At 38.8% G+C, this 25,179-nt stretch overlaps 1 protein-coding gene and 1 long non-coding RNA gene across 2 annotated transcripts in view; both read right to left on the bottom strand.

Annotated features, from left to right (window-relative positions):
• Nucleotides 1-1,161: 1,161 nt before the first annotated feature.
• Nucleotides 1,162-25,179, bottom strand: part of LOC149431517 (uncharacterized) — a 43,860-nt gene continuing 19,842 nt past the window's right edge. Inside the window, exon 2 of the long non-coding RNA XR_016309246.1 lies at nt 1,162-1,713. This is a non-coding gene — a long non-coding RNA (uncharacterized LOC149431517). The remainder of the gene's footprint in view (nt 1,714-25,179) is intronic.
• Nucleotides 11,746-25,179, bottom strand: part of LOC149431518 (leucine zipper protein 1-like) — a 32,293-nt gene continuing 18,859 nt past the window's right edge. Inside the window, exons 2-4 of the mRNA XM_089665512.1 lie at nt 19,420-22,582; nt 15,122-15,281; nt 11,746-13,075 (exon numbers count right to left, since the gene is read on the bottom strand). Coding sequence (XP_089521638.1) covers nt 15,144-15,281; nt 19,420-22,443 — 3,162 coding nt within the window. The 5' untranslated portion in view covers nt 22,444-22,582 and the 3' untranslated portion in view covers nt 11,746-13,075; nt 15,122-15,143. The remainder of the gene's footprint in view (nt 13,076-15,121; nt 15,282-19,419; nt 22,583-25,179) is intronic.

Genomic DNA, 25,179 nt, shown 5'->3' with positions numbered 1-25,179 from the left:
TCTCTCCAAAGCAAATATTTCAGGTGGTTGTCAGCAGAAAAAGTGTCCCTATTGAAAGATGTATTTTTGTTTCCTAATTCTGGGAGTTCCCATTACCTTCTCAGTGACAATGGTCACCAGGACAAATACAAAAGGGTGAATTCTGCCAGGGGCACATACAGTGGTATAGGTCCAACCAACCCTTTCTTTAAACCCTGCCCCGTCAATAAAAACAAACAAAAAACACACATTTTTAGCTATAGATTTACAATCAACCATCCAGTATAGGATACTAAATGGGTGGTGGGGAAGCACAGAAGCATAACATTTAGGGACATTTCATATTGGGCAGCACAGTGGCTAAATGGTTAGTACTTCCGCCTGGCAGTACTAGGGTCATTGGTTCGAATCCCAGCCACGAAACCACCTGCCTGGAGTTTGCATGTTCTCCCTGTGCCTGCTTGGGTTTCCTCCGGGTACTCCGGTTTCCTTCCACACTCCAAAAGACATGCTGGTAGGTTAATTGGTTCCTGTCTAAATTGGCCCTAGTATGTGTATGAATGAATTAGGGACTTTAGATTGTACGCCCCTTGAGGGTTAAGGACTGTGAATGTACAATATATATGTAAAGCGCTGCATAAATTGACAGCGCTATATAAGTGCCTGTAATAAATAAATAACTGGCGTGTCACATCAAGGCAGTCCATTCATTTGACTCCAAATCACATTCAAAGTTGCATGTAACATTGTAGTAAAGCATGCGCCTTTCTGCAGTGCAATAGTGTAAACAGGCCCTAACAATAGGTTCACACTTGTGCGGCTTGCTTTTGCACAGGGCAAAGCAGCCTGTTCATTTGAATAGGCTGCTGTACCTGTGGAAAACTTAGGGAAAAAGTCCTTGACCCTTTTTTATAAATGCAGATGCATGGAACTCTGGCTCCATGTGGCTTCACACACCTGAAAACATACTGCAGAAGAATTAGTGCCACTCTCTGCATGTCTGCAAAAGAGCAGTGCATTTTGCCTGCAGGTCAGGGAACGAGCTCAAATTGGCACACGTTCCTGACCCGCATGTGTGTGCAGCTATGCCAAGAACCAGATCGGCAAGCAGGTTGTGTTTCCTAATCCAATTGGATGCAGAATATTTAAGACTGGATTTAAAAAAAACAAGAGACATGATGATTAAGAGTTTTTTTTTACTTTTATTTTATTATCAAATGTCCATAATGAATATAATCTGTACAGCCACATTACAATAAAAACAATCGATGGACAGAGGAATGTAACAAGTTAACAAAGACAGACTTGCATACTAAAATATATTTCTGTAGTTTGTATATGAGCTAAATGACATCATTAAGCAGCTTGAGAATGTCCTTCGGTGAAAATGTTTGTGTACATGGGCTCATGAAAACATTCTTACCAATAGAGAGAACTTTATACACAGATACAAAGCACTTTGTAATTACATGACATGAAGCCTACACAGAATATAAAGAGTTGTGTAAGAAAATACTTAACAGGTTTCCTTCTGCAGTTATATGTGCCAAACCATTTAGAACACAGTTTATAAAGTATATAATACTTTTACTGATAGGATATCAGTGTGTAAAAGATCCTGTGGTCACATTTCCAGAATGTGTTGTGCTCCCCAAACTAGATCACATTGTATACTACCATACAGTAGAAATGCTTTTTGCACTAAGCAACAGTGTCTGGCTTCCACGAATTGTACTATATTCTATATTGATAATAAACTGCAGCCCTGCAATGTAAAATCATTGAATGTTTTCACTATAAGCAGACGTAAGGCTTTTTTGAGGACACAAAGACTAAGGCCAGCACTTAGCACCCAAAAAGAGCCTTAAAAGTAAAAAAAGGCCAATGTAATACCATTTACATAGAACAAGAAATAAGAATTTACAGTGGTGTAATGCAGCCAGACTAAAAAAGTTAAAAAAAAAAAAAAAAAAAACCTTATGGCTACTGGTTATTGAATATTGCTTTATATAAAAAAAAAAAAAAAAAAAAAAAAAAAAAATGGTCGGTAATGTGCAAAAGATGGTTTTAAGTGTATTTGTATATACATTGCTATAAGCCAACAAAAATGAAAAACTGACATGAAATCCCTTTTAAGTGCAAGTTAAGTCTCTCATTCCTACTGCAAAGTTTTATTTAGAAAAAAAACTGTAGATAAAAATATAATTTCAGCATTATTCAATAAAGAATAATTCTTATTCCAGGTGCTAATGCTAAAGCACACCAACCAATAGCAAACAATCAGAATTTACCAACAGAAGATGAATTCTGATTTGTTACTAGGGGTTACGGCACTTAATAAGAAATCCTTTTTGAATAAGGCCACTTTTTTTTTTTTAATAAGGGTGAGGTAAAGTATTATCTGGTTAGTTTTAGTTTACCTGTAAATTGGTCCTATTTAATGGGTTGAAATTTGCTTGTACCACAAGAGTTCACCGAGTCCTCCTGTGACTACATAACTGTTCCTATTGTGTATTGTATAAAAGACAAGAACAACTCAACACCCAAAATGATAAGATCTTTGTTCCTGTTCTATCACTTGTGTGCATTAGGTCATTTTCCCTGGGATCATTAGCAGAAGATAGTATTTTAACCACAGCAAGTCCAAACTGAATGTGAGACATATTCATAAAACAAACAGGTGCACAGCAGAGTGTGAATCACCAATCCCAATTCTGATCTTTAAAAGTCCTGCATTGTCAACCTGGACACAGGTTACGTGAGATTCTCATAGATGGACTAAATATCAGGCAGGTCTGGCACATTCATGATAAACCACTAAAGAAGGTCATATGATACCTGTTTTTAAATAGTCTTTGTACAACTGGTTCTATTGTCCCCCACGATATCTGCAAATTCAGATGGGAGCATCCAGATTTTTACCATTGGTGAGGAAATCCATTAAAGGTCCAAAAATTGAGCAAGAGTTTTTTTTTTTTTTTTTTTAATTGTATGGATGCTTTTAATGTGGCACAACCTAAAGCTGTCACTTCATATAAAAAATCACCATTCAACCTAACAAGCTAGACAACTTTGGCCTGTTAAGGACCCATTTACACCAACGCGTTTTACTGTACGTCAGTGTATGTACACAGTTATGGTGCTAGTTCACATGTGCGGGATATTTTAACATGCATTCTGTTTTTTTAATGGGTCAAAACAGGTTATAGGGCCTATGCTCATAAAAAACGTGCAAATCCAGTCTGAGGAGGGTTAGTGGACATGGTCCCCAGAATCAGAAGCAAGTCAGAAACAGGACAGAGGCAGGGAAAATGGCTTGCATTTGCAATGCTTTAAAAAGTGCATTTACATGGACTTGTATAAAGTGGGGGAAAGTAGTACAGATGCATCAGAATAGCACATCCTACGTTTTCCAAATAAAAAGTAAAGCAAAGATGGCAATAAACACTGAGTACTGCTTAATACAATCATATTTTAAACACTGCATTCCAGTCCTTACACACTGCTTCACCAGAACCCCAATGAATAGATGCCCTAATGTGTGCATATAGTTTAAGGGGTTTATTTACTAAAGCCAAATAGACTGTGCACTTTGCAAACAACCCCTAAGTGTTTAATTTTCATCTTCATTTACCAACATGCCCAACTAACTTTAGAAAGATCATTATAAAGTCATACAGTTATCAGGTCACCTGACCAATCTACCTTGTACCAATGCAGCCTGCAGCTAACGGTGCATTCCTTTTATTTCCAATCACCTCCCAAAGCATCTTCTAAATCTGCTTGCTTACCCATAAGGTTGTGTGTGAATGACCAGTTATAATAGTAGGTGACTGGGTACATAGGGAGCAAAAGTCATCATTTTGCCTTTCATTCTGGATTTTCATTTATTGGACATGTCACTCACAATTATGTTTGAAAGTATACACCAATAGGGAGAAAAAAAAAGATACAGTTCATAAATATCAAGGCTTATTCTACTTACCAAGGCACATTACTCATGGCAATGATCAAGAAAATATGTCCATGGCAAATTTTCCCCTGAATTAGACTCACTAGACCATATTAATGCATTGGAAGATAACCTTTTCTGTGAAAAAGACAGTATGTATGTATACTATGTATACAGCAATTGAAAAGCTTGCAACAAAAGCAAAGCTGTTACCCAAAATGTCCAATCTGATGCCTTCTTTCTTGGTCTTAAGCCCAGATTTACACCAATGCGGTGCGGGAAACGCTGCGAATCCTGTGCGTTTCCCACACCAGCAATCGTTTCACGTTCATGTGATTTGGTGCGGGTGTCAATAATAAATTAATGACACCCCAAAACATTTTGCTAAACGCGATGCGACTGCCAGAAAACACACTGCATGGGTGAGAACACCCATGCGATGTGATTCAGGTGCGTATTTCAAAAAGGGTCCTGCACCTTTTTAGTGTGGATTTGATGCGATCTGAGCCATACAAAATGTATTGCTCAAATCGCAGTACACAGACATTTGCATGTAATTCGCACAAGAATGTGGTGCGATTCCTATGCAATATACATGCGGTGTCCTGCACCATATAGTGTGAACCCGGGCTAAAGAATACAAGGTGAAAAACTTTACTGGTCACTACGGACATCAACTACACTATTGCTCCCTTCTTTTTTCTTTAAATAAGCAATCATTTTACTGTTTAATGCCCAACAATCAAACAATCAAAAACGGAGGAATAAAAAAAAAAACAAAAAAAAAAAAAAAAAAAACTTTAGCTGCAGGATGTCACGTCCTTCGTTTTTCATACCAGTCAGTGAAGAGCTTGTATAATTAACAGACTCCGATCTCCTTCTGATTTTCAGTTTTCTTAAAGTGGATTTAAAGGCAGGAGGTTCTTTTATCTTAATGCATTCTCTGCATTAGGGTAAAAAACCTTCTGTATACAGCCCCCCCCTCTTTATACTCGCCCTAAGTCCAATATCGATCCATCGATGTGTCCAAGAGCAGCAGCTCTCTTTCTCATCACTGGACAGAGAGGTAGCAAGGGAGCCATTGGCTCCTGCTGCTGTTAATCACAGCCAGAGTGGGGGGTGGGGTAAAGCCATGCTCTGTGTGTCAATGGATACACAGAGCATCACTCAGGATCCAGTCCACACTAATGCCCCCCATAGCAAGAGGGGGTGGAGCCAGGTGTGCAGGTGGGGGATTCTAGAAGAGGAGAATCAGGGTTGCTCTGTGTAAAACACTGCACAGAACAGGTAAGTATGACATATTTGTTATTTTAAAAAAAAAATGGTTTACAATCAATTTAATGCAGGAAAACATAGGAAACGCATAACTTTGGCATATGGCTTAGGATATTTACTAGTTTGCATATTATCAGCAACCTGAGACAAAAAACGTTTAGGTTAGATTTAGAGGTCGTAATAGCTCTGTCATTGGAGACTGGACAAGAATATTTGCTTAAGCCACGGTTTCTTGTATGAATGGAAATAGTGGACGCATTACTTTTGTAAACAACAAAAGTAAAATAAATAGACTAGTTTGAACAATGGTATTCCCTTCTGCATCATCCACCCTGGTTTTCTGGGATCTGTTCCAGGGCTACATGACTGTGGTTATGGTCCTTGGACACTGTTCCTTCCACAGTTCCTGCGTGAACCTAGGTACCTAATGAGGCATGGGCAGACAACAAAAAAAAAAAAAAAATCTACACTGGTACTGGCTTGAAGTTATTTTACAACTTACTCCTACTCTTAAAGTGTAACTAAAAGCAAACATTTTCCACGGTCAGAATACAAAAAAAAGAAAAGTGAGAAAATCTTGATGTGTTACCAGAGCTAGCGTTCCCATTGGAAGACTTCTCTTCTATTATGTATCCTAGATTGTAAGCTCAAAAGAGCAGGGCCCTCGATCCCCTCATGTTTTGCATTGTATTGTTATTGTTCTGTCACATGTTCTGTCCCCCTTTGTAATGTACAGCGCTGAGCGAACTATTGGCGCTTTATAAATACTGTATAATAATAATAATAATGTATTCTAATATCAACCCAAAGTTTTGGATTTTTTTTTTCACTTTCGATGATAGTGGAAAAGAGGATGAACAGAGTGATCCTCCCTAACAGGGGAACAGGCAGCAATAATAATGGACATGAGTAATAATGCCTCTGCACTCTATCCAAAAAAAGTTTTGCCTTTAGTTATACTGTATATAAGAGACTCTGCAGGCATTTTTAAGGCATTCAGTAAAGTATGAATATACACTAGCTGTCCCATTTTGAAATTATACAGCACTAAATGCAATTCACTAGGTATTCTAAAATCCACATGCATCAGAACAAGTCCCTTGCAAAGACTTGACTCAATTTCTGCTCTAAAAGGAAAACTCCAGTTTTGTGAAGAATGATAAAATATACATCCTATAATATGTTATGTACATATACAAACAGTTGCTAAACCAGCTAGTTTTTGAGTTAGCAAAAATGTCTTTTCTTTAGAACAGCAAATAGCCATTTGAAACAACTACCAATTAAATAAATTGTGATTTATTTTCAGCAACAGTCTTTGGGCAAAATTTCCAAAGCTGGCCATACACTGTACAAATTTTGGCCAGTCCTAAGAACCAGCTGAAATTCACTCACTGGGTGGTCTTGTCTGCCGTCTCCTGCTGACATCCCTTTATTGAATCTTTGAAGGAGCTGGGCAGCCAATTGTTTGCAGAACAATGGCAGCATCCAGTCCGATTCAGGCACTGTCGGTATTTTGACAGACAGTAGGGCTGGCTGTCAACATAAAATAGGCGCAGCTGGGGATTAGTCCATCCGCACTGTACAACGTGGAAGGAGGAAACGATTGGATTTGTTAATTCAGCCCATAGGCTGAATGAAAAAAAAAATCTTTATGTGCATGGCCAGCTTTAGTCCTGTTTAATTAGTGGACCTGTTTTTGTAAACAATGCATTGCCTCTCTACAGGTCTGCAGAGAATTCGGTGTCACATTTATGGAAGTCTTTTAGTATGAGATCCCTTCCACAACATGGTAGCTTCATCTCTGATGCTTTTAATGCTGTAGCCTAAAAGGGTACACATGCTCCCACTATGCGCTGAAGCAGGCGATCTATCTACAAAACTAATCATGTAATAGTTTGCAAAAATCCATGCAATGTATGTACCTAGCGGGCAATACAGTTGACCTGGAGGGCTTTTGTTTCCCAAACAAAACTATAGTTTCACTGGCTACCACAGTACACCCGAACAGTGCTGTGTATTAGGTAGGAGCATACACTAATAAAGCAGACCTTCGCTTTTAATGCGATCTAAAAAAAAGTGACCAATATGGCTATAGCTGTATAAATATTTTACAATAAAAAAAAAAAAAAAAACTTGTTCTCTTTATTTCAATCATTATGGCTTAAAGGTAATAATTATTCCGATAAATAATTTACATTAAATAGAAAGATGGAACCAAAACATGTTTTCCACTAAAATAATACTTACAAATCACATTCTGGGCTCAAATATTTTGGACAATTTTAGGTTACTTGGCTTATTTATTAAGGCAAAATTCAGAACGGGGAATTTACTAAAACTAGAGCAGCCTGAATCTGGAGCAGCTACACACAGTAACCAATCAGCTTCTATCTTCGCCATGTTCAGTTAAGCTTTAAAAATGAAAGCTAGAAGTTGATTGGTTGCCATGCTCAGCTACTCCAGTCTTAGAACAACCAGAAAGAAAAATCACTGAGGGGTATTTCCTAAGAGCAGGATTTGGTTGCTGAGTTACCGCAATTTCACAAAATATCATCATCGTTGCTCTTCGCGTTTCCTTACTAAATAACACAATATCTGTATTTTAAACATTACAAATTCTATCTGTAAGCTCATTTGTCAGTGCCTACAAGGATCACAGGGGCAAAACAAGCTTGTATTGAAGAGGTAATTTAGCCAGCAGTAAATAACTCAGTACTGGCCTTTCCCACCATTCAGTTTCTAAGTGCAGCCAAAGCCAATAGAGAGAAGATAGAAGTACAGGCACCATCAAGCCGCTCTCAGGCTTGAGTAATAGCCATCTGTCACATATACAATTCAATCATATGTTTGTGTTCTGGAAGAAGGAGGGAGATCCAAAATCAAAACACCTCCAATGGCAGCTCATCAAAGGGAAAGCTGTGATCATACCAACAAAACCCATCACAATTTTCCCCAAGATCTGTCTGATAAAAGGGTCTGACAGCCACTGCTAATGCCCATAGACATAATCAAATCTACGGTCCAATCCAAGATCTTTGGGCACCTTAGCTAGACAATAGGTCTGTGATGGCTTCATTCTCCTAAAAGGGTCATTCACAGCTTTGTCTTTCTTGGAATATAGTTTAGAAACAGGTGAAACTGGTGGAGTGGAGTGAAGTGCACTTTTCAGACTTTACATGCACCAAAAAAATATTGCACACATATATTCTAAAACAAATTCATCCTTGACATGGGATAAAATGGAATAATGCAGCTGCCTTTTTGTATACGATAAAATTAACAATGATCAGAACAGAAGTTGGACCCACGGAAAGAGTTTACCCAAAAACAGGAAGAGCGTTTTGTTAATAGGCATACCTTAAAAGTAATTGGTCCCAAACCTGGGCGATTTAAAAACAGAGCGTATGATAAAGTATAGGCAGAGGTTAGAAAATACGTTAAAAAAAAAAAATAACAGGATCCAACCTACGAGCAAGTAATCTTACAAGCAAATGGTGATTTCTCCTGAAAGTCAAGTTTTGCTTCTCTGACCTCCTGAGCCTCCCTATTGGTTAATGAGGCTCATTTAGAACTGTAAAGGGGTAGGAGAACCCAGAGCATTTTGTCATACATGGCATTAAAGATCAGGATATAAATAGCTTCATTTTTATATTTCTATAATTGTTAATTATTTTCACATGCACTTTTACCTTCAAAAACCTCTGCTTATATATTTTTTGTAATAATATGTTTATTTTGAATTGTCTAGGTTTGTGACAGATATACTTTTAGTGACACTGCAAATCTAACTTTAGGGCTGCGTATGTCAAGTTTTCCTAAAATAATGGTAATGACCAGCCCCAAACATGTTGCTCACCTTTCAGAGCTCTTACTAAAGAAGGTAAATGAGCCCATGTTAACACAGCTATAGAGAACTATGTATTTATTTACAGCATGCTCACGCATTCAGAAATATCAGTAGCATGCTGCTTAGTCATCCAAGTAAAAACAAGACTAGAATAAGTAACATTTATGTTAGGGTTATTTGTATTAAATAGTTAACTACCTTGTTTACAAAACAGTGTTAGTTATTAGATCCATAGAGACTAACGATAATGTTCCTGCTAACTTGCCATTTTCTGTTCCATTATAGGATTATGTCAAAATAAATTTAAGCTGGCCATAGTTGGAATATTCGAAAAACCGTCTGGTCCAGCAGGGACCCACTGACTTCTGTCGAACGGGAATGTTTTAAACATTCTTGTTGATCAGCAATGGAGGGTAACCATCAGCTTCTAGGTTTTATTGTCAAAGCTTAACTGAACAAGCTGAAATTAGAAGCCGATTGGTTACTATGCTCATGCATCAGATTCTGTGTACACCAGTTTTAGCAAATCTCTCCCAATGTCTCATAGGGGAGGAATCCTCTATCCACCTCTTCTGTGTGGCTGAAGGGATCTTTTTGTTTTTTTTTTCTTCAGCCAGCTAGCTAAAAACACACACACACACACATGCTCATCTATGACCAGCTTTATCCATTTCATAGCCAAATAAATGGTTTTAATTTACCAGTCCTCCAACCAATGTTTTGGCAAATAATACCGTACTTGCAATGAACCGTGTATTAGTGCAGTGGTTCTATATGAGTAATCTGTAGAGTAATTCATGTTATTCCCTGGACCACTTCCCCACCCTTCATCATGGTCATTGCCATCTTAATTGGCTATAACCACTTCATCATGGTCATTGCCATCTTAATTGGCTATAACCACTTCATCATGGTCATTGCCATCTTAATTGGCTATAACCACTTGAGTACTAGCCTGTAAAGCCCTTTCATTACCAGGTCATGCAACACTGAACCCAAATTAATTTTATATTATTTTTGGAACCAGATAAAGCTTTCTTTAGGTGGTATTTATTAACCACTGGGATTTTAGATTTTTTACAATATAAAAAAAAGGAAAAAAAAAAAAAAAAGACCGAAACTTTGCCACTTCTGGTTAAAATATATCAATTAAAAATGCTAGGGCAGTTTGAAAACATCTGAAAGGAGAAACCGCAAGGTAATTGCGGTGCTGGACACCCAAAAGAATAGGAGATTCATTAATTCTCCATTCATAAAAAACTATGATTTCTTCTCTCTGTTGTGAGAGGAAGCAGAGGAATCTCCAATGTCAGCAATGGTGTGTTTACATTTGTAATCACAGAAATCCCATGGTACAGAGATGTTGGGATTGGCTCTGTACACTGTGTAGAAAGCCGGCTGGTGATGATTTGGTACACTGTTATTCATGGGTGCACTGGCTAGCCAGTGGGTATTTTTGCACTGTTTATACATGGTGCAAGTATAAAAATGCAGGTTGAAAAAAAATTGCATTTACCTGTATAAAAAAAAAAAAAAAAAAAAAAAAAAAAAAAAAAAAAGGGCATCCATCATTTTTTTTCCCTTAGGAGTCTGCAGAGCATTGCATCCATGATCAGTGGATCACAGGTGCAATGCCAGGCTCCTACACAGTCTTCCTATAGCTCTGTGCCCATGCACGGGCTGCTAGTTTCAGAGCTGCAGGAAGAATGGACTATAAGGGTGCTCATCAGTGCCCTTGCAGTCCATTGAACACTACAAACCATCTGCCCTGGTGAATGAATGATGCAGCTGTCCGGGTGGAGCCCTGCACACCCACATTGATTTTAAAATTGTGACAGTGTGTGCTGGGAGAAAAACTCGAACCTGCTGTCGCAGCAGGGGATTTTGAGGTGCTGCATAATTACAGGTTAAAGAAAAGGAGAGCACCGGCTGCTGAGGGAATAAGAAAAAGTATTTCTACTTATTTCTTACCCCCCAGACCAGGGGTCTCCAAACATTTTAGACAAAGGACCAGTTTACTATCCTTCAGACTTTAGGGGGGCCTGACTGTGACCTTTGAGAGTAGAAAAGGTCCCGATGTCAGTGGAGCACAATGCCCCATCTTTGGTGTCAGTGGGAGGAATTGTGCCACATTGTTAGTGTAAGTGAGAGGAATTGTGCCCCATTAGTGGTATCATTGGGCCCCATTGGGAGAAATTGTGACCCATAATTGGTGTCATATAGAGGAATAGTGTCCCATCATTTGTGTCAGTAGGGGGAATTATGCCCCATCACTGGTGTCAGTGGGACCTGTTGTTGGTGTCATTGGGAGGAATTGTACTCCATCATTGTGTAAGTGGGGGGGAATTATGCCCCATTGTTGGTATCAGTGGATGAAATAGTGCCCCAAGGGCCAGATAGAAACAAGCAAAGGGCACTATCTGGCCCTCGGGCCGCAGTTTGGAGACCACTGCCCTAGACTAAAGGAGCATTTAACCCTTGCTGTGCTGGTTGACAGTGCAATTGTCATCCATCCTTGTTGGTAAACTCAACACTGCCTAGGCCCTCATGCACACTGAGCACTTGTTCAGCTCCTCTAAATGCCTTTTCTCCTGGCAGGAGAATTTCTGCTTAACAACACAGTAAAAGCGTGCATGGACACATAGGCTAACATACATGTGTCTACAGGCTGAAAAATAAACTCCAAATGTCTCTTAAAGTGGCATTTTTATTGTCCAGTGTACATGAAGCCTAACTTGTTATGCCTTTTGTTTGTTTTGCATTGCTATCAGTATTTTTGATACATTCACAGAAAGAACTTTGTCTCTGAAAAAAAAAAAGGAAGAATAATAATGCATAATCGTGGGGACACATTTCTGTACTCTCATCATTGCTTTTTATGTCACCTCTGCACTGACCAATTACCTCCGTCCCTTGTGAAATAAATGCAGTCTGTAGCTGTGCTCGGCCTTTTTATTTTTTCATACAAGAATCCTATGATGACAAGGTGTTGAAAGTCCTCTAAAGAACCACTGCACTAGGGCACTTATTGCCTAAAAGCACTGCAGAGGCACTCCCTGACAATCCCATGGTTTATGGCAGTATTGTCGAGGAACAATCTGATTCAGTCCTCAACCATCTCTCTGCACTGTGTGTAGGAGACAAGCACATTTAAGACTACTAAAAAAAACCCAAAAAAAAAACAAAAAAAAAAAAGATAGTTAGCTAAGTGCATATCACATAAATAATGTGATTCCTTTGGTTTGTATTTCATTGCAAAAACATTTTATATATTAGTAAATAAAGAATACATTTTATTTAGTAGTCAGTATACAATTTGGAGTTTAATATAAACAATGTAAGAAAAAAAAATCTTCTCGCAATGAGTAATAAGTACTATTATGATAAAAGTAAGACTGCGTTTATGACAAATCTTAAAGTGTTAAAAGCTTGTGCTCGGGGGAGGGTTTATCATAACTTTGATAATCAACGTTTGCCCTATATACATATACAATAATTTGCTGCAAAAAACCATACATTTATCTGTAATTTTTTACAAAGTTACATGCTTAGCATCCATTCAACAGAACCAGACTGTACAAAGAATTTGCACGCAAATTTTCTACTCGCCCTGCACAAATAAGTTAAAGTAGTTTTAAAAACAATGTACTTTTAGTACCTACACATTTAAGAGCAGTAGCCATGCAAACCATGTTTTCCTCAATATATAAAAGTATATATATATATATATGTGTGTATATATATTTATATCCCCAAAGAGTCATGTTCAATGCGGAGCCCTATATACAGTTGCAATGTCTGTGCCCTTCTTTTTACCCTGAGAGATCATGCAGTAATTCCCTTGCCAGAATGGCTGATAAACCTAAAGAAATTTTAAAAAATACATTAAAAAATGTTGCACAACTATACACATTGGCTGAGGTCCATTCAATACTTGGAAGGAAGTGCAGTGGGAAAATTGACAAGCAATTGTCTTTAGGTAGAGTGGATAAAAGTCCATCTTCTGTTAAAGCACAGACCTGAAACAAATACACAGTATAGGTTAGAACACAGACAGATCTGCAGGGACTATTACAGGCAATTAGTAAGTTATTCCAAAGTTATACTAGAATTACAATTTATGTTATCAGTTATACCCTCAAACAGAGGTGTAACTAGAACCTTCAGGGCCCTAGTGCAAGAAAGCATGAAGGCCTCCCTGACCCCTGGCTAGAGGCCCTTCCCTCCGAGCCAAGTGGTGGAACACCAGGGCCTGGTTATAAGACCAAGACCCTAGTAGTTCTGCCACTGGTGTCTGCAGTTTTTATTTTTATTATTTTTTTAGTGAGATACCAGGGGTCTAAACAGACATCTGAGATTTCACCTTTGCAGAGAAGGAGATTGGAGGACCCTATCCTCAATCTCCTTTCTCTGTCTCAGCTGCACAGAATGAATAGAGAGGAATAGCTCTGTACAGAGCTTCCAATTTACTCACAAACTGAAGCATAGTAAACACAGTTTACTACACTTCAGTTAAGAATGGACAGAGTCAGAGTGGTACCCCTTCCCCCCTCTATCCTAACATATCCCCTGCAGCAGTACTATGGGGGTGAACCACGTACAGGGGGGATCAACGAAGAGCACAGAAGTTGCCGGGGAAGATCACAAGAGGGCCAGGTGAGAGCAGTGGGGTCAGTAAGCAGCAGAAGAAAGCTGGACAGGAGGGGCGGCATATAGAGGAACCGATGCCCTCGGTGTTCCTCCTGCAGCCACTGAATACCTGAGGGAGGGCGAGGAGGAGAAGCAGGCATTCTGCGGCTACAGCAGAAAAATGGAGGGCATCGGTTCCTCTATATGCCGCACCTCCCGTCCAGGTGTAGAGGGGAGCAGCATGAGCACCCTGGATCATGAGGCCGAGTCGCAATGGCGACCCCTGCAACCCCTGTAATTATGTCCCTGCCCACAAAGGTTTAACTTCGGTCAAATTCCCTCAATGCAGCCCATGTGGTAAAATGCTTATCTTCCTACCCTTTTCAACAATCTTCACAAAGAACCTGCCCACTGCTGCACAGCCTTTGCAAAATAACCTTCTCACTGGCTCCGTTTCCTGCTGCACACAAGCATCACAGCCCAATTCATTACAATGGATGAACCATACTCATAAAGGCCTCCAGACATCCAGTGGAGTGTGGGTTGTCCACAATAGAATGGGGCAGCAGTGCGCAAGTGCCTTAGGAATATGAGCCAGCCGGAATTTTATCCTTGTAATGGCTGTGCAGCTCTAGACAGGGCCACACAGTTAAGACTGCAGAATAAAAAGGAACGTAAGTATTTTACCAAGGAGGCTGCAATTCTGGGGGGGTAATTATAAGGACAACTGTACTAAAGGGGGCCCAGCTAGAAAGCACAGCCAGGTCCTGGACTTTTCTGCACATTACAAAGTAGTTATACAGTACAGCCTGGAACCAAGACCCAACCCCACCTGTGAATGGATAGTAAAGAAGCAGCAGCACTCTGATGAGAATCTGTTAGAGCTCCCCTCCAGTATGTATGTTCACAGACTACACTGTACAATGCTGTAGAGCCAGCCTGATTAGCTCAGAATGCTAACTCTTCCTCATTCTGGGAATGCTGTGTAGGTGGTTACATAACGATGAGAACAAGGGACAGATCCAGGTATTTATTCTAGCAGAAGAATGACAGCTGGCTGTGGGAGATTAGTTGTAAAAGTAAGCTTAATCCAGCTATGGACACTGGATGTGCTATACATGCCTAAAAAAACAAAAACAAAAAAAATCCCATCAAAGTACATAGGGGGCTGTAAAAAAATGGACCTTCTGGCACAGTGTTTATAAACACTGTTCAGGTGTGTGATAGAGATTCAGTAACAAGGTTACTTGTGTATCGACTCTGTTTCATTCCTCTGCAAATCAAACGGAAGAGCTAAGAGCTTCAATCTGCTTATGTCAGCTGAAAAGTAAACTACCAAGTTAAAAAAAAACCAAAAATTAAATAAAATTGAGATATATATATATTGCTACAAAGACCATTTTTTTCAAACTATAAGCACTCATTGTTTTTCTTACCATTCCCCTTATAGTGGATAATTCAGTGCTCTAATTGTCGAATTCGTTCCTCCACCATGCCCTTTTGTCTTGGGTTTTGAGTCTGCCTCCATCCAGCAGAATCTGTTCTTGTCATTCTCTCACTTGTATACTTTCTTCTGGAGTTAAAACTGTCATCAACCTGAATAAATTATTGATAAAAATAAGGGGGCAAAGCACAAAGAAAGCTGCTAGGGAATAATTTTTATTGAAACCAAAACTTAAAAAGTTCAGAAAGGTTTTTGAACCTTTGACTTTTGGGAGCAGTCCCCATGCACACTGGACGTTTTTACAGCTGCTGTTTTTGGCTTTTGACTTTTTTTTCTACAGCCAGTAAACTCCCCAGCATGTTATCCTATGTATCCATGCACACAGACTATAATCAAAGTTTTTTGGAAGGGGCGTATCTTTGGCTGGAAAAAAAACCCCAGAACTAGTGAGTTTTTTAGCTGTAAAAACGCTTGAATGCCGAAAAATGAGGCAAAACACGATAAAACATGGTAAACCAGCGTTTTTGGACTTTTTTTGTGAACAGAAAAAATTTCTTTTGGGGGGAAAAAATGCTAAAAAACACAAAGGCGAAAAAACACCACTAAGCGCTAATGTAAAAACCGCTAAAAAAAAAAAATCTTAAAAACTCACGGTTTTAATGTGACTTTACACAGCTAGTGTTAACAGCGTTATTAAATGCCCAGTGTGCATGGAGCCTATGATGGACTGATTTTCCTCTAACCATACCTATTGCACATTGCAACTTCTGTGTACACTTATTGGATGACCAATTTGTCAAAGAAAGAAAAAAAAACAAAACAGTTATTCAGAAATCATTCTCCCGAAGTGGAAAAAAAAAATAGCTATTGTTTACTTAGAATGCCTATAATGGCAGTAAAAGGAGTGTCTTCTCACTACATTAATCTAATATAATTGTGCATGTTGATGAAAACATGTTTTTGAGGTGGGTCATCTGACCATCACCATAAGTCTACAGGTAAATGAAGACGGGGGATGTTTGACCGATAGATCACGATCATCGGGTGGCTCAGCCACCCTCTGCAGAATCTCAAACACAGTGGAGCCCTTATGCGAAGCATTGGGACTATATTTTTCACTCAGAGAGGGGTTGGCTGCAGGGAGAGCAGGCAGGCGCATTAGCCACAACAGCTTCTGTGATTCCAACTGCAGTCCTCAGCTGAGTGATATCAACTGCACTCCGCCTCTCTCCCTGCCCTAATAGAACTAGAATGGTACCAGCAGCAGCTGTTGCAAGGTGCGATCTGTGCCGACAGACAGTGAACTCCTCTCCTGTAATATCTTGTTCAGATCAGCGTGAATCCCATAAACATACTGAACTGGTGTCCTCAATAACAGAGCAAGCAACTACTGTATTATAGGGGGCTCAGGACAGTAAGGGATTGTTTACACTTGCTGTTTGGGGGGGTGGTAAAATCCCACAGTTGAACAGAGTTCTTTCCACCCCCCCCCCCCAACTACAGCCCTTTTAGTTGCAGTGGCCAGGGATGTACACATGCCACAGCAGCAATTATATGCCATTGGGGTGCTCCGCAAGTGCCATGCAAGCTTGTGCAGTACACTAACCAAAAGGTTAAAGCAGGCGGTGAGGAGGCACTGAATTTGCACAGTGTTTTCTTGTGACATAACCATTTTGCAGACTGGTCAACAGCTTAGAAAAGCATTTGGTTGGGATGGCTAGTAATAATACAGGAGTGAACTGTTGGAGTAAACTTGAAATGAAGTTCACACCCCATTTTATTGTTTACATTTTGATGATTACCGGAGATTCTGCTACTTGTTAAATATAAAAGGTTACACAGTTTTTTCCATCAACGACCCTTACTATTCTGAGCTATTAGTACAATGAAGATTACACTGTACACAACTGTGCGTGAAAATAAACCACTCTTAATCATATTGATTTAGACCCCATGCACACTGAGAAGCTCAAACATTTTTGCATGCATGTGGTACTTTCCTAAGTAATCACTAAATTATGGAAACTTTAGCTGTGTAATTTAAATTTAGGCGATATTTAGCACGTAAACACTAAAAGCTTTTTTGTTTATGATTCATCTGCTTTAGGGATTCTTTTTTTTGTATAGCTAATACACAGACTAATCTAAGGTTTTAGAACCTCATTGTGACCCTCCACATGCTCTTTACAGGACCAGTTTACAGCCATGCATTTTGCATGCATATGTTATGCGTGCCTTTTTAGCATGTGTGTTTTAACATACTCCACTGTAATTTAAATACACTGAAATGTGTTAGTCCAGATTTTTATTTCAAAAAGATGTGTTTGGATGAATGCCAACAACCAGATGTTTTTAAGGAGCATTTCATGTGCACTACCACAAACTATAGTATTTTCTAAATGGACCTAAAGGAACACTAAATTAGATCTATATATGAGATATCCAGTGTAATTTTGTAAAAATCTGTAAACTAATTACTTTATCAGAGCATGTGAAAATCCTGTGAATGCCTTTACAGCAAAAAGAACAAAAGTAAATATCAAGAAGGTTCCTTCACTCTACAGTTTAGAAATGTAGGGAATATTTGCCATTTAAAACTTATCCAGACATTGTTTCTTTCCCAGGAAGGTTGCATAAAGCAGGACTATGACACTACTGTGGTTAAAATATATCCAAAGGCTAAAGTTTTCCCCCCTCATTTTGGATGGAGGGGGGGTTACACAGCAGTTAGGTTTGGGTTTTTTTTTTTTGCGCAAGATCTTGCCTTTAGATATACTTTAAGGAAAATAGAGATACTATCTCCCAGCTTCCAGTCTGCTGACTGGACAACTAAGGAGGTGCAGTCACCTCTGTGCCCTATTCTCTTGACGGAATGTTCATATGAAAAACAATGGAGTTTAACTGATTGATTCCTACACTCAGGGCCTGTTCACACATGAATCACACAGGAACACGTGCCGCATTCCCTTGCAGTGCGATTTTTGCAGCCCTTTCATTTGAATAAGCTCCAAAGTGCCCCAGAACGCAGAAAATGTAGTCCACTTTTAAAAATGCACTGCACCAAACTGCATGGTACTGGGCATTTGGAGTGCCATTAACAATACACTGACAACTGCAGCAGATTGCAAGGGCAGTGTGTTCAACTGCATTGCAGGAAAAGTGTATGGCATGAAGGTGTGAACTGGCCCTCAGTGTGAATTTTGCTGTGTTAACTCCTTTTTATCTTTTGAAACAAACATATGCTTGTTTTGTTTATATCTACCTGCAGTTCAGCTAAAGCCCTATTCACATCTAGCCACAGCAGAGTACATTTTTTTCACTTTTTTTGCACATTCCTAAAATGTACATTTTCTTTTGAGTTTTTGAACCATTCCTTTCAATATGCTGTTCTCGGTTTCAAAAACATGCCAAAGTTGCTCCTGCACCTTTTTGTTTGTACCTGACCTTGGCATGTTTTTGGAAAGCACGGTTTTTAAGTGTGTTCTGCTAATTTTGTCACAAGAGAAAACGTATTTTTCATTTGTGTGTTTGAGGTGCCCTTAATAATAATGGCAACGAAATGCGCATTCTGCAAAAATGTTACCACATTCCAAAATCGCACGATTCCGCCGGCGATTCTAGAATGCCCAGATATGAATGGGGCCTAAAAGTATAATCAACATTTGAAATATGAATATATTGCAATGCATTTGAGGTATAAGCAGTTTCCTTTTATGGTCATTAAAAAAAAAGTATTAAATGTGTCTTGCAGATCCAAAAGAATTTAAGCGGTGTTAAGAAGTACATAAATAAAGAGCACACAAACCATACCGTTAATATTTTCCTTAGCATTTGTTATTAAAGTGTATGTGAAGCCATAAGTGTTTTTCTAGTTTTGTATATAGTGGGGATGGATAAAAACACTTGCATTGCATTTTTATAACTATCCAGTGTCCATTAAAGAGATTTCTCACTTCCTGTCCTTTATGACAACAGTTCACTAAGAAGGAAGTGAGTCAAGGCCTGCAATAAGGACAGAAATAAAAATTTGACAGGGGCCCAAATGTTTCCCTACTGTATGAAAGAAACGTTTTTATGTCTGTCTGCGTAGCTGTTAAGAGTTCCTCTAACTTCTATCTGATAAATATTGTCAGGTAAATTTCTCTAACAGAGTCCTGGATAGCAGTAAAAGCTTGAGAGGGAAGTTAACAAAGAAGAAATATTTGGACGGAACATACACTTTAAAACCAAAATATAATGCAACATAAAAAAGGGGTACAGGATACGCAACATAACAAATGTTCCACTTACTTCAACACTTGAGCGGCTCCAAGAAGAATATCCTAAATAGGAGTCATTTGATATATTTCTTCTTGACACAATCTCCGTTGCAGTTAGGGTGCTCTGACTCCTTTTAGAGATATATTCTGGAGTAGTACTCCAACTGCTCACGCCTTTATTTCTTGAGTAAATCTCATGGTTACGCAACCTTACAGGCTTCTCCTCATCAAAGCATGATTTACGTCTACTTTTGGTTTCAGATAAATCCCTGTCAATTCTATCTAGTTCTTCAGTTGAACCATAGACTCCTTTCCTCCAACTTCTAACAGTTCCACGTTTACTGTCCACATGGTTCGTTTCAAACCGGTTATGACTTTTCCATGTCACAGGTTCACTCTCAAGTTCATTATCAGTTCCCTTTGCTCGCTCCTTCCCAATCTTGTGATCAATGGCCCTGTATATTTCTTTGTGCTCCAAATTCTTATCTGTATTTGCCATTTTAAATACCATATCCTCCTTGTTAATAGATATTTCAAAAGGTATACTTATATTGTTTTTTAACACTGGCTGATCATTTGCAGAAAGCCTAATATTACTTGTTGAAGTATGCCTTTCTCTAGTGGGCTCATCCATGCTTGTGCGAGGGGAGATAGCTTCAGATGGATAAATTTTTATGCTGGTTGTCACTTTGTTTGGTGTCAAATTGACCTGAGATCTGCTTGACTCTGAGCTTGATCTTGCCCTATAGTCACTCATACTTTCTTTCATATCTTTTTCAATAATAATAGGCTTAATGATCATTGTGGATTGCAAGGATTCTCTTGGACTACATGATCTGGTTCGTGTTGCTGTGTATGAACTAATATCTGTATTTTCTGAGCCATCAGAAGAGGAAATTTTTCTAAATGAGTCTGTCACGATCTCTCTTTGGAAAGAAGGAATGTGATTTTCAAAAGAGGACGTCCTCATGTTTTCCTGTATTGTAATTTTTTCTCTAGGACTGGAGTGTCTCTTGGTGTGAAGTCCTGACAACCTAGCTCTTCTATCAGGTTCCCTATAGTCTAGACTTTCTAAAATATGCGGTTTCTCTGGGATTAGTGGCTTTGAGGATTTAAATCTTGATTTATCTCTAGTATAGTAAGACCTTTGACTATTTGAGGTTTGATTGATTTGTGGATCAACTTCCTCTTTATTCGAAATAAGAGATTTTTGCTTGCTTTCATTTTGCTCATTATTATTAGTGATGTTGTCATCTCCTCCTGAACTACCTGAATATTTGAATATAGGTTTAACTACAACATCTTCTGAGTTCACAAGTGGACTAAGATCACTTTCCACATTAAAATTACCATTCTCCTGGGCATTACCAAGATCTGAGCTGTGATTAACCAATTCTGAGCCCAGCATGGCAGATACTGGGCAGTTTTCAACTGGAACTCTTTCTTCATGAAGGTTTGTAGTAACTGTGTTTTCAGAGATCTCTTCCGATGGTTTTTCTTTAATCTGTACATTATCTAATGAGATTTCTTTCCTTGAGTTAGCTTTACTGGAATAGTCTTCACCAAAGAGTTTCATGGACCTGTCTGTTTGTTTACCTGCAGAAGCTTTCCAAGACTTTTGTGTAATTTGCTCTTGAACAGCTGGTGGATACCTACTTAAAACAGATGGCTGATCTTTTAATTTTTTTAAGTCATTTTGTGTAGAGCCAAAGTCTTTACCACTAGAGATATATGAAGACACTGATATTTTATCCTCTTGTTTCCGTAGGTTTCCTATTGTGGTATCATTCAGAGGAGATCTTGAGGATTTTCTACTACTTGAGCTACTGTTTGAGAATTGCCTCTTATAAAGAGATTCTGAATTTCGAGACCTTTCACTCCTTAAATGTTGAGGTGATAGATCCCGAGAAGTATATTTTGAAATGGGTGGTTCAGTGGATGCTACCTTATTTTTCGTTCTTTCATTTTTAATTTGATTGTGTGATATATCATTACTCTCCAGAACCCCATTTTCAACTTCTCTAAGTTGGTTAGCTTGCCTTTTTAAAGTCTGTAATTCATCAGTTACTTGCTTGTTTCTATTCTGCTCACTGATGAAATTTTCTTGTAGTTCACAGTTTTTTTCTTTAATTTGTTTCAGTTCTTCCTCTAAATCGCTAAAGTGTTTAAGCTGATTCTTAAGTTTCTCAATTTCTTGGTTTAGTTCTTTTATTTTGTTATCTTCTTGATGCTTATTCTTTTCATTTTCACTGCTCGTTTGAATTTCAGACTGTTTAACATAATCAGAACCCACTCTTTGCGATGTCCTAGAAGTCAGTGTGTCTTCAATTCTGAAACTGTTGTTTTCTCCATGCTGATCAGAGGGCCTCTCCAAAAGATTGGATTCATTTCTTGTCTGTTCTCCCATGGTTTGCTCTTTAACCTCCAGTTGCTCTCTAAGTTCCAATATTAATTTTTCATTTTGCTTCTCTCGCTCTAGGAAACGTTTTCTTTCATTAGCAAAACTAAGTGTTAAAGTCTTAATTTTCTCTAGCTCGCTGGTTAATAGTTGTTCAACTTTATCCAGCCGACTTTCAGAAGATTCCAGTTCTCTTACCTTGGTCCTTAGTAATTCCAGTTCTGAAGATAACTTCTTTGACATATTTTTTTCTTCGTTCAAGCTAAGACAGAGTTGAGAACAATCACTTTTACTTTTGCTAAAAGCTTCTTCCAACTTCTCTAGCTCACTCATTCTTTTTTGGAGTTGCTCAATTTCTAGTCTAAGTTCCCGCGTAATATTTTCTTCATTTTCTAACTTTTCTTTTATAAGCCTGCACAAATCTTCAGCCTTCTTAACTTCTTCATCTTTCCCTTCAATTTTCATCACTCTTTTCCTTAACCCTTCTACCTCTGCCAACATGCTTGAATTACTCCCTTCTGCCTGAATAATTTTATCCTGAAGATCAAGAACCTCATCTTCTGCCTTTTGTAGGTTCCTAGTGGCTTCTTCAAGGTCATCTAACCGTCTGCTAAGACTTTGTAGCTTAAATCGCAGATGACGACTTGAATGTTCCATTTTTGCACAGTATATGTATGCCTCTTTCAGGAGTTTGAATGATTTTATTTGGTAATGTAAAATCCAAGAATGAGATTACCAATTATCCTTTTTCTTCTTGATAAGCACACACTGACTGACATCCAGAGACCATCTTAGCCTATAAAACAGAATAAAATATTACAAAAATGTTTTTCTATCATACATTTCATCTCCATAACAAAATAACTACTTTAACTGAAGTAGAATTTCAGTCAGATTCAAAAACACACCAGTTAAGCCAAGGCATACCTATAAACAAATCCTGCTTCCCATGCTGTGGAATGCTGCTTCGAAGCAGAGAAATAGTCGTCAGAAGGGAAACCGAAATTTCAGAAACATCGATCTCCTGGATACCCTGCAGCTCTTACTGGTTCCCCTCATGGTCTCCAATGTAAAAAACCAGTGTGAGCTGCGGAGAACCCCGGAGATCAACACTTCCTGGAAAGGTTGAATTCTCTTCAGACCTCTGCTGAATATTTGTTGGCATCAGATCAGCACTCAGCAGCAAGAAAACTATGTATATAATCCTTTAAGGGCTCATTCACACAGGCATTCAGCCCTGTGCAGCAGCCAGAGCCATTTGTTTCATGTCTTTTTCCACTGCTCAGCTGTGTCTAGGCAGCCATAGAAAGTGAATGGGAGTGTATTGGCTGTATACACTCACCCGCACAACTAAATTTGACAGGGGTGGATGCACAGGGTCCGTGTTTGGGTCTGTGCATCAGTCCCTGTGTACCAGTCATGCTTGGCTGTGCGGGTGAGTCCATACAGCTGTTGTGCTCCCATTTGCATTTTATGGGCTGCCTGCACGCAGTTCAGCGATGAAAAAAAGTAAACAAATGGCTCTGTGCTCTGCACGGGGCTGAGTGGCTTTTTAAAGTGACTCTGAAGTAATGCCTTGGTTTAAAAAAAAGTTACTATAGTGGTGATGACATAATACGGTTTAATATCAGTTGTATTTCCCTGTGCTTTACTACTTGAACTGGTTGATAGAGGAGCAGCATTAAAAGGCAGAAGTACACATATTCTGCCAATAAATATGCTAAAAGGAGAAGAGTTAGTAAAAAAATGGCTAATCAGTGTGCTGTTGCCCTATCACTGTTTAATCAGTAGGGTGTGGTGTGTTTTACCAATGGCTTTGCCTAAACCAAGCTGCTTCTGCTATGGAAGTCTATATGCTCTTTGAGCTGTGTGACAGGGGTGCTTGAATCAAAAAACTAGCTGCAAATACCTAAAAAGTCAATTTGCAACTAAAACCATTCCATGTATATTTTAACTGTGCATTTAAAAGGAAAAAAAATCCCATCTGCCACTTTTTTTTTTATTCACAGACCTCTGCACCTCTATGCTAAATTAAAATATAACAGTATCTGATAGGGAGAAGAACTCATGAGATTCTGAAAGTGCAGAGGCAGTTTGAGGGAGGGGAGCTTGGACTGAACAGGTTTCTCATGACCATAAAAATGTGTGTGTAACATGGATTAGGCTCTTTAATCTTGCCTATATCATGATATATAGCAACATTTGTAAATATATGAACTACAGACCCCGGTTTAGAGTTCAGTTAATCTGAACGTCTTGGCTTACCTCACAATTTAATGTGGTCCAGGTCTGAAGAATAAGCACCTACATGTTTGCATAATCAGTTTAAAGCACTTGGATATCTACAAATCTCAGAATTACAGCATAGAAAAGGTTATGTATAGCCCACCTCTTCCCTCCCTAAGTACCTTCGCACTGATCAGTATGACCACTCACACCATTCAGTGAAAAAAAGGTATGATGTAGAATAAAAAAAAAAAAAAAAAAAAAAAGCACAAGAGTAGTGCACGTTTACATTTTGCATTATCAAAAGTCATTATAGTCATTTATTTTCACAGATCTTTTTGTGGTCCCAGAAAATCACTAAATGACACAGTCCTTGTGAGTCAAAGGATTCCATATGGTAAACAACAGTAACTGATCCTGCAGCACCTTGCATGGATCAGGGAGATCTAGCTAATGCAGACAATGGAAACAGAAGAGAAGTGTGCAGGAAAAAGTTTATAGTATATAAGTTTTTATCACATACATTTATTGAATGATAAAAACAATATCTACTAACGCACAGCACTGCCAAGGAACTGGACCTGACTTGGCATACAGTCAGCAAGCTGTCAACCTGATCCACACACTGGCATGCTTGAACGCCTCAGCTGTTGATAAAGCAACTTGAAAAATGGATGTATCCCTGAAACGTGTTGCTTGCTATTCCCACTGACTTTTCCTCTGCTTGTGTTAGTGGCTGCTGCTTTTTTGACAGGTAAGCGAGTCCAGTGTGTCACCTCCAGTTTTAGGTTGACAGCTGCACCCTTCTGTTTCTATTGTGAGGTTGGAAGAAGGCTGGCCAGACATGAATCAGGCAACCTGTAGCAGATTATGTATAGAGCACCAGGGCCTTACAGATACTGAGGGGCTCAGATACAAAAGGAACTGAGCATGCACCTGAGGATCTCTGCTATGTGGACCTGGAGCCAGCTTAAAAGCATACAGGTTCACTATGTTACGCATCAAATTTCTCTACGAAACTAGCCCCAGAAAAATATACATAACATTCCTCAAAACTGCAGACCATAACAGTTTATTCATCTCTGCAAATGAACATTCTGTTAAGTAATCAGAATTCTGTGCTTTTGGAATAAATATACAAAATAAATCAGCAGTTCTATGCTATTC

The sequence above is a fragment of the Staurois parvus genome, unplaced genomic scaffold, assembly GCF_062004578.1.
Source record: "Staurois parvus isolate SC_StPar_1 unplaced genomic scaffold, SC_StPar_1.0 ptg002226l, whole genome shotgun sequence".
Classification (NCBI taxonomy): domain Eukaryota; kingdom Metazoa; phylum Chordata; class Amphibia; order Anura; family Ranidae; genus Staurois; species Staurois parvus.
This window is presented reverse-complemented; position numbering and strand designations above follow the sequence as displayed.